Consider the following 9,253-nt stretch of genomic DNA (forward strand, 5'->3'; position numbering starts at 1 on the left):
GTGTTGATAGTCCAGATTTATATACAGGTGCAAGAGTACCATGTGACCAGAGTCATCAGGCCCTTGGCAGGTGACGCCCGTAATTGAATAATGGCATAACAGCCCTACTCAGGTGAGGCCGGGCACTGATTAGCAGATTGGTTTAGATGGGGCTGCTTGTTGCAAGAGTGTTACAAGTTCTTAAAATGTTTCAGCCATTCACACTTTCATCACTATCAAAATGCATGTGCTACTCACACTTTGCTGCATCAAGCACTTTTTAAGTATTGTAGTTTCCTTAGAAATTGTTTCATCATGCTTGATAGTATCAGATAATCTTTAACCAGTCAGAATGACTTCAGTTCTTCAGGTGGTATTGAAGTTTGATGGTGATCACGGACAAGTGGAGGATGAATGGGTTTCAATGGTGCTGCCTAAAAATACTTGTTATTTACTAGAGATGCACCGGATCCGGTTCCGGTTTCGGATCCGGATCCGTCAGGATAATAGGCTTTTCACAGGATCCGGGTCCGGCAGGATCTTAAGCAGTGGATCCAGTATCTGGCATGATACTTAAAAATCAGGGTCTGGTGCATATCTAGCCTAGGCTTTTCAGTCTTTCACAACCGGGTCATTCCACGCCAAATCTCCGAATCATCCCGCACAACCATCTCAGATTTGGCAGAAAAAAATCAAGGAGGTTCACAAACGTCCCAATAGGAAAAGTGCAAAATTATAGCTCTCAACTCCTCATAGTTTTGTCATTAAAAATGTTTTTGTCAGGTACCCCCCTGACTCGTTTGGAACAGACTTCTCAGAGAGCCCACTTTCAGAGTGTTGTATCTAAAAAACTACTTTAAGTAGGTCCTTGTGAATTTCAAGGGGTAACATTTGGAACATGTACTTGTGAAATGTGGATTTTCACACATCCTCTTGTCATTTACCACCGTTTTCTGGGGGCTTAAAGTTGCTTGAAAAATTCTCACCTTTGAATTTGTGGGCATCTTTGAAGGACTGTGGTAAGTGCAGATTTAAAGACAGAGGTTTGATATGGACAATGTATGTTCCCAACCATTCTGTGCATGTTGTGTTGAGAGACTGATCGTCTGCTATGAACAGTTTAGAAGATATGAAGTCTTTAAAATGGAAAAACTGAAACTTGTGCCATCTTTGCCACGTTATTTAAAAAAAATGTCACGACTCACCACCATATTATCAACAGTTTTGGAAAGATTAGATGTCTGTTCTTAACATATCCAAAAACTGGGATGGTATTCTGCCTCATTTGGTCACAGTGATTTTTTAAAAACCCACTGTTGTGTGACTTCCACTGCTCCTATGAAAACCTGATATTGGGGGGCAACTTTGCCACGCTATACCAAAACAATGACAGCAATCACCACAATGAACTGAACAGTTTTGGAAAGATAGGATGTCTGTTTGTAACATATTCAAAAACTGGGATGGTGTTCTGCATCAATGTCTTGTAATGACTCTTGAAAAACCCCTTTGCTGTTACATCAGCAGCTCCTGTGAAAATGCCTAAGTCACATGAATTACCAGGGGCAGAGCTACAAGGGGACAAGCAGGGCATTTGTCCAGGGCCCTCCTGAATTTGTGGTAGGGGCCATAATCATGACCTTTGCAGACTTTTGGGTGCCAATCTATTTGGGCTGACACTGTGAATGACAGGCAGTTTGACTTGGGCATTTTTGATACAAGAAATGTGACTTGAGTATTTTTGAAGCACAGTCAAGAAACAGTTGAGTGATTTATATACCATTATTATTTTTCTTTTTCTTTTAGCTTTTAGGTAACTAAATTTTTTGGTAACTAAATGTTCGTGAATTAAAGGTTATGGCCATGTGTTTAAACCTCAACATTAACATTTTGCTATTATACCGTAAAGTAAGTCTTGAATTGCAGTAGTGATAAATTAATTGAATCATTCTGATTTGTAAAGTAGCATTGTTAACACATAGTCTTGATACAGGAAGTTTGCCATATGTTCTTTCAGCATAGTACTTTATTAAGCAAATTTCTTTTAGCTGCAAAGATATTTTGATATTTTAATTCGACACATTTCAAATTTTCCATCACGCCTGCAGCTTTGCTCTGTTAGTAGAGGTGCATATCGAATGATTGAACACATAGACCTTTGCCATGAACCAACACAATGCGCTAGGTTCCTCGGTCATGGTTAGGACTGGGGCGGGGCCAAGTTCTATGAAGAGGTCACCTTTGTCATGGTTTTTTTGGGGGGGTGGGACACTTCTATTATCATGGAGAAGAGAAAAAAACAGTGATGATACACAAGGAGGAGACTGTTCGTAAGGAGGTAACCTGACTAAACAGCTGTCCTGCCCCTCCAATCACCATGACTGAGCTACCCTGAGCATGGTGCTAGACCACTGCAATACTGACTGAATGTTCATCAAGGGTCACCTCTGTCGCAGAGCAGAACAATGTAGGCATTAATGATTGATGTTCTACGTCAACCCTGATGAGTTTGCATAAATGCACATACTTGTATACACAAAGGGAAACACATATCAAATGTTGAAAGAATAATCACATGATAAAAAGTAATATTTCAGATACAATCCAAAATAATCCACAGCAGGTCTCAGAACTGCATCAAAGTTGGTAAACAAGTTATTAAAGATTGTTATGAATTGTAATAAAAAGCATTGAGATGTGGTGATAGTCAGGATGTACTTGTTTCAAGATCTACGGGGATGTTTCAGTGATTCAACATTTCATCACTTTATTCCGGTATTTGGTTTTCAGTGCCTAAAGATGAAGTTTACACACGTCTTTAACCTTTGATTTACTGAAATGTAGTTACTGAAAAAGCTGAAAAAAAAACTGTCAACAGCCACTTCTACTTTTTTGCCGTATTATATTGAGAGTGTCGAAAATGCTCAAGTCAAATATCTTGTATCAAAAATGTCTGACTCAAATTGCTCAAGGCATTCACAGTGGCGGAACAATTGCACATAGGGCCTCATGGCAAATACTGGTAGATAGGGCCCCCATGTAGCCTGCAAAGATCAGAGCAGGGGCCCCACCTCAATAGAGCAGCAAGCTGCAGATGTCACACAGTCGTTTTTACAAGTCCATTTTTAAAAAATGAGACAGAGCACCACCCCGGTTTTTGGATATGTTAAAAACAGACATTGAGTCTTTCTAAAACTGTAAATGTCATAGTGGTGAGTTCTGTCATTTCATTTGTATAACATGGCGAAGATGCCACTAATATCAATTTTTCATAGGAGCTGTGGAAGTCACACAACAGTGGGTTTTTGAAAAATCATTGTGACCAAATGAGGCAGAATACCATCACAGTTTTTGGATATGTTAAGAACAGACATCTAATCTTTCCAAAACTGTTGATAATATGGTGGTCAGTCGTGACATTTTTTTTAAATAACATGGCAAAGATGGCACCAAGTTTCAATTTTTCCATTTTAAAGACTTCATATTTTCTGAACTGTTCATCGCAGAAGATCAGTCTTTCAACACAACATGCACAGAATGGTTGGGAACATACATTGTCCATATCAAACCTCTGTCTTTAAAACTGCGCTTACCACAGTCCTTCAAAGATGCCCACAAATTCAAAGGTGAGAATTTTTCAAGCAACTTTAAGCCCCCAGAAAACGGTGGTAAATGACAAGAGGATGTGTGAAAATCCACATTTCACAAGTACATGTTCCAAATGTTACCCCTTCAAATTTGTAAGGACCTATTTAAAGCAGTTTTTTAGATACGGCAATCTGAAAGTGGGCTCTCTGAGAAGTCTGTTCCAAACGAGTCAGGGGGGTACCTGACAAAAGCATTTTTAATGACAAAACTATGAGGAGTTGAGAGCTATAATTTTGCACTTTTCCTATTGGGACGTTTGTGAACCTCTTTGATTTTTTTCTGCCAAATCTGAGATGGTCGTGCGGGATGATTCGGAGATTTGGCGTGGAATGACCCATCCCCAATCACTGCATGGAGTGAAATCCCTTTGGAAGCGGCCGTTGCAGGCAGTGTGGCAATAAGCCAATGGGTCTAAAAAATAGTTTGAGCCAACGTAATAAAAAGGGCCCACGTATGCGACTAGGCTATACGTTTCAACCCTTTTGTAGGATCCGGTATCCGGTTCCGGATCCGGCAGGATCTTAAGCAGTGGATCTGGTATCCGGCAGGATCCTAAAAATCAGGATCCGGTGCATCTCTAGTTTTTTCCACAACGGCGAATACTGCTATTGTGCAGTACTTACTGTTTATGCTCAATATGTGACTCAAAGTTGTATTTTCACAGTAGTTGTCTGTTTTTTCGAAAAACAGTAGAATGCTGTTGCATATATAAACAGCTATTTGTTACAGTGTGGTGACATCTGACGGTGTGAGACAAAAAAACACTCTTTTAAATATTATGCATTGTTTGTTCACATTAGCCATTTCATTTTCGCTCTGTTTCTTGGGTGCTTCATACCTTTTCTGAAAAAAATTATATTTATTAACATTAATGTAATACAATAGTATTAAAAACCCCGACGGTGTTGACAGTTTATGGTTGGGACAGTACCAGTGTCCAAACAAATTAACAAATTGAGGACAAAATAATAAACTTACAGGAGCTTCAGTGATGGTGAAGTAGGCAGTAGAGCTGAAGGTTTGAAAAGGGGTCCTCAGTAATGAAAATTACCTTGTGCATACCTGATTTTATTGTCTTTTAGAAAAAATCTGACGGTGGTGACCAATATGCTGGACACATTTTGAGCAATCAGTAAATAATAGTAAATATTGTTTTACATCCACTATGTGCACATCTGTAGAACCACTTTGATATGGTCTTCCACATCATGGTGATATTGTTCAATTCTGTTAGTGATTTTTGTATTTTAAGTCAATTGAAATGATGATGCCAGTCCTTGGGACAGGCGTTTTTACAGGGTGTGGACAGGTTTATAGCCATGAAAAGTAATAAAATTACACTTAAATATTTCAAACAACTGTGTATTCGTGTGACAGACCCCTTGGCCATTACCTGGGTTCATTTTGTTTGTGAAAATGTAGTTGATTTTCCACAGAATTAATATTTTACTGCAGGGACATGTTTTTGCCAAACTTTCAAGAATCAGTGATACTGTATATATAGATATACTGTATATATATCGGAATACACTTGTGTGCATACTACTCTGAGTGTAAATTCTGTTCTATGTCAAGGCCTAAATCTAGTTTGATATTTACATTAATAGGCCTACTTTTTTTTGGCATTGATATAGTGGTTTCGATGATAAATACTGTGGTGTGAATAAAAGGTGGATTTTGGTGCCAACGTCAAAAGGGCCTAATAGAATTATTGAAAATGAAATTGGTCTTTTTAGATCATGGATGACATCAGGGCTTTACTGGAAGATTCCGGTGAATGTACTGAAGAACGGGCCATTGCCAAAGCTAAAGGAATAGTTGATGGCTCAAAGAAAGTAGTGCTCAACATCGCTGTGACAGGAGAGTCTGGCGCAGGAAAGTCATCTTTGGTGAATGCCATTAGAGGACTTACAAGTAAGCCTGAGCGAAAAAATGCAGATGCTACTGCTGCTGCTACTGCTGCTGCTAATCCTGAATGGGCTGAGACTGGGTCAACAGAAACTACGATGGAAGTCAATATGTACCCACACCCAACAATGCCTAATGTAAGGTTCTGGGACTTGCCAGGAATAGGGAGCACACAATTTCCAGAAAAAACCTATTTGAAAAATGTGAAATTTGAAAGGTATGACTTCTTTATATTAGTGAGCTGCAACAGATTCACAGAAACTGACCTCAAAATTGCAAACAATATAAAAAAACAGAAAAAAAACTTCTACTTTGTACGCTCCAAGGTCGACAATGACGTGAGAAATGATAGTGAGAATGAAGGGAGGAAGGAGGAAGAGGTACTCCACAATATACGAAAGAAATGTGAGGGCAACCTTAGCAAGCTGGGAGGTCCTCCTGTCTTTCTCATCACATCCCGTGACCTGACGAAGTTTGACTTCCCAGCTCTGGTGGAGACTCTGAAGAGAGACCTTCCTAGTGAAAAGAGGAATGCACTAGAGCAGAGTTTGCCTGTGTTCTCAATGCAGTCCCTTGATGACAAGTACAGTGCATTCAAGGCATTAGTCTGGGCAATGTCAGGTGCGTCTGGGGTAATAGGTGCAACCCCTTTGCCAGGCCTCTCATTTGCAGTTGACACTGCCATGGTGCTGTCCTTTCTCACCGGGGTCTACCACTCATTCGGCCTAGATGACAAAGCCCTGGAAAAGCTATCAGAGAGAGTGGACAAGAAAATACTTGATGAGGTGAAAGAGTCTGAGCTGATGCAGGGAATAGCTAAGTCCATGCTCACATCCAGCATGCTGACAAAACTAGGGGTTGCATCTAGCGTTGAAGTTATGTCCTGTGTCATACCGGTTGTTGGAAACTTTGCAGCTGCTGGAGTGTCCTTTGTGACCACACGAGGTGTGATGCAACAAGGGCTGGATGATCTCTATCAGGTTGCCAAAAAGGTGCTCGAAATGGCAAATCTGCAGTAGGAGGGAACTTGTCAACACCATTGGGCCTTTTTTATCATTACTTTTAACATGATACAGCTAACAATGACTTAGAATGTAGCTTATTTGAAGTTTTATTTCATTCAGAGAAAAGTAATAATAGCCTTCTCAATGTGATTAAGTGTCTGTTGTCCCTGAGCAATGCCCTGAGCAAATGAACTGTCCCTGGTCTGAATTTAATTAATTTAACACGACTTCACGCACACGCACACGCACACGCACACACACACACACACACACACACACACACACACACACACACACACACACACACACACACACCTTCTTCTGACTTTGTAAGTGCACTCCAGACTCCATTGTAATTGCTTTTCCAGTAAACTGAAATGGTGCACTTGATTAATATAACTAAATGGAAGGATACTAATATACATTCATTCTGTACATAAAATATATAGTAAACTTCGTTAAAATATTTTTTTTTCTTCTTTTTTTAAAACAAAAACAAGGGCAAACGTTTTGGTACAAAAAAGTAAGTTTAGTCAAAACATAGAGGTCATACCATAGGTACTAGTGACTAGGTGGGACCCATCCCTCATCTGATGATGCCTCCCATTCTATGACATTTTACAAGTAGGCCTAATGAAGACATTGGGGCATCTTGTATTGCCCTCCAGTGTTGTGTTTGTCTTTAAAGAAAATAAAATAAAAAACAAGTAGAGCTTTTATGATTCACTGGCCAGGTGCTGAATCTATTCCCAGTACAGTGTTTAGTGGTACATAAATTACAGGTACACTGTCTTTTTTCACAACAGTCTTTTTTTCCCTTCCTTTCTTTCCAATTGATGGTTCTTACATGAATGTACAGAATTGTATAAAACTTTTAACTGTGTGTGATTTCATTGTTGGACACCAGGAAGAATAGCTGGATCTGCACCCAGCTAACGGGGATCCTAATATTCTAAACTAAACTAAAGCTCCATGAATCTGATTCATTACAAATGCTGTTTTTAATAGTGTTACCACAGTCTGATGAAGACTGCCTTTAAGCACAGCACACACAGAGAAGAGATGTTTGGATGAGAGGGAAAGCTCTGGAAAGGATGTCAGAGCGAGTGGACAAGAAAATACTGGAAAAGGTGAAAAAGTCAGAACTGATGCAGGGAATTGGCAAGTCCATGCTCACATCGAGCATGGTGACAAAACTAGCTGTGGCAGGTGGTGTTGAGGCTGTGTCCTGCTTGATACCGATTGCTGGCAACATTATGGCAGCCGGAGTGTCCTGTAAAACCACACGGGATGTGTTGAAACAAGGGCTGAAAGAGCTTCATCGGGTCGCCAAAAAGGTGCTCCAAATGGCAGATCTGCAGTAGGAAGGAATTGATCTGCTTTACCATATAAACATGAGGGGTGTTTTTTTTAGTATCATTGCTTTAAAGATGATATACAATAGGCTACTCACAATGACTTAAGAGTAACTGAGAGTATTTTTTTTAAGTTGAGGTAAAATTAGAAATAGCATTCTCAATGTGATTATGTGTCTGGTTGTTGTCTTTGTTGAGCAATGCCTGTTGAGCAAATGATCGACTGTTTCTGTTGTGAAGTTAATAATACACAAGTTTTATATAGCACTTTTCATGTTCAAGTTAAATCAATCAATCACATCCAAAATCACTGTGCACTCCAAGCTCCTTTCCAAATGTATGCCTTTGCATGTGTATGGTTAACCTGAACTGAGAACATGACTTATAGACTTGTCTAAATAGATAAATGGCAATGTACCGGTATGTTTCTTCTGTGACAATATCTGAGTGACTGGCATTAAAAATGCTGTGTCTGAGAAAACAGGTGTGAAGGCAAGAGTCATATTTTTTGGTTTCAAAACATCAAGTGGCTCACTGATGCACTGATGGAGTAGTTACGAGCCTAGAGCAGGGGTCGGGAACCTATGGCTCGCGAGCCACATGTGGCTCTTTTGGGAACTGCATGTGGCTCTCGGACAAACCTGTCATTTGTTTACTCAATAAGCCATGAATAATTTTGGTACGGCACTAAATTAAAAATGGACCTACTGAAATCAAAAAGTTAAAATAATATTCAAAATATAAAGTATGATAGCGCATTGAATTCATCCCAGGTCTGTTCTACCGTTCACGGTTCAGCTGAGCCAAGCACAGACCTTCGACGAAGGCTACTGTACAGATATGAAAACGCGTTTTTGGACAATGCCGTGCCCGCGCTGGGTCGTGTCGTGTGAGATAACATTCCATCCGTAGGCATAATGCTTTACCTAAAGTTCAGCTGGCTAACGGTTGTATCCAAAACAAAGAAACTGTTCACCATCATGCCATTATGATGGCAAATCAAGTGGAGGAAAGTCAGGAAACACAAGTGAGGGATATAAATGCAGCGCTGTACTTCTCCCTCGCTTTGGCTGAATCAACTGACGTAAGACTTTCCAAGTTCAGTGTGATTGCGAGATAACTGGTGCCACAATGCGTAGGCAAACGTAGGGTTGCCATCCGTCCCTTGAAATACGGAATCGTCCTGTATTTGGCGGTTAAATCATGCGTTCCGTATTGGGGACGCATGTCGGTAAGGGACGCGATTTGTACCGTATTTTCGTGAATTACTAAAAATAGACATGTCAGCCAACAACTGTAAAATAGGCTACAACTGTAAAATGTTAACCATTGTCAGCGCGACTAAAGCTGGGCTTACAC

General features: G+C 40.1%; 1 protein-coding gene across 1 annotated transcript; it reads left to right on the forward strand.

Moving 5' to 3' along the window:
- The first annotated feature begins 5,366 nt into the window (after positions 1-5,366).
- On the forward strand, positions 5,367-6,554 carry LOC134467011 (interferon-inducible GTPase 5-like). Its single transcript, XM_063220939.1, has one exon. The coding sequence runs from the start codon at positions 5,367-5,369 to the stop codon at positions 6,552-6,554; it is 1,188 nt and encodes a 395-aa protein (XP_063077009.1).
- Positions 6,555-9,253: the final 2,699 nt, after the last annotated feature.

The sequence above is a fragment of the Engraulis encrasicolus genome, chromosome 17, assembly GCF_034702125.1.
Source record: "Engraulis encrasicolus isolate BLACKSEA-1 chromosome 17, IST_EnEncr_1.0, whole genome shotgun sequence".
NCBI lineage: Eukaryota > Metazoa > Chordata > Actinopteri > Clupeiformes > Engraulidae > Engraulis > Engraulis encrasicolus.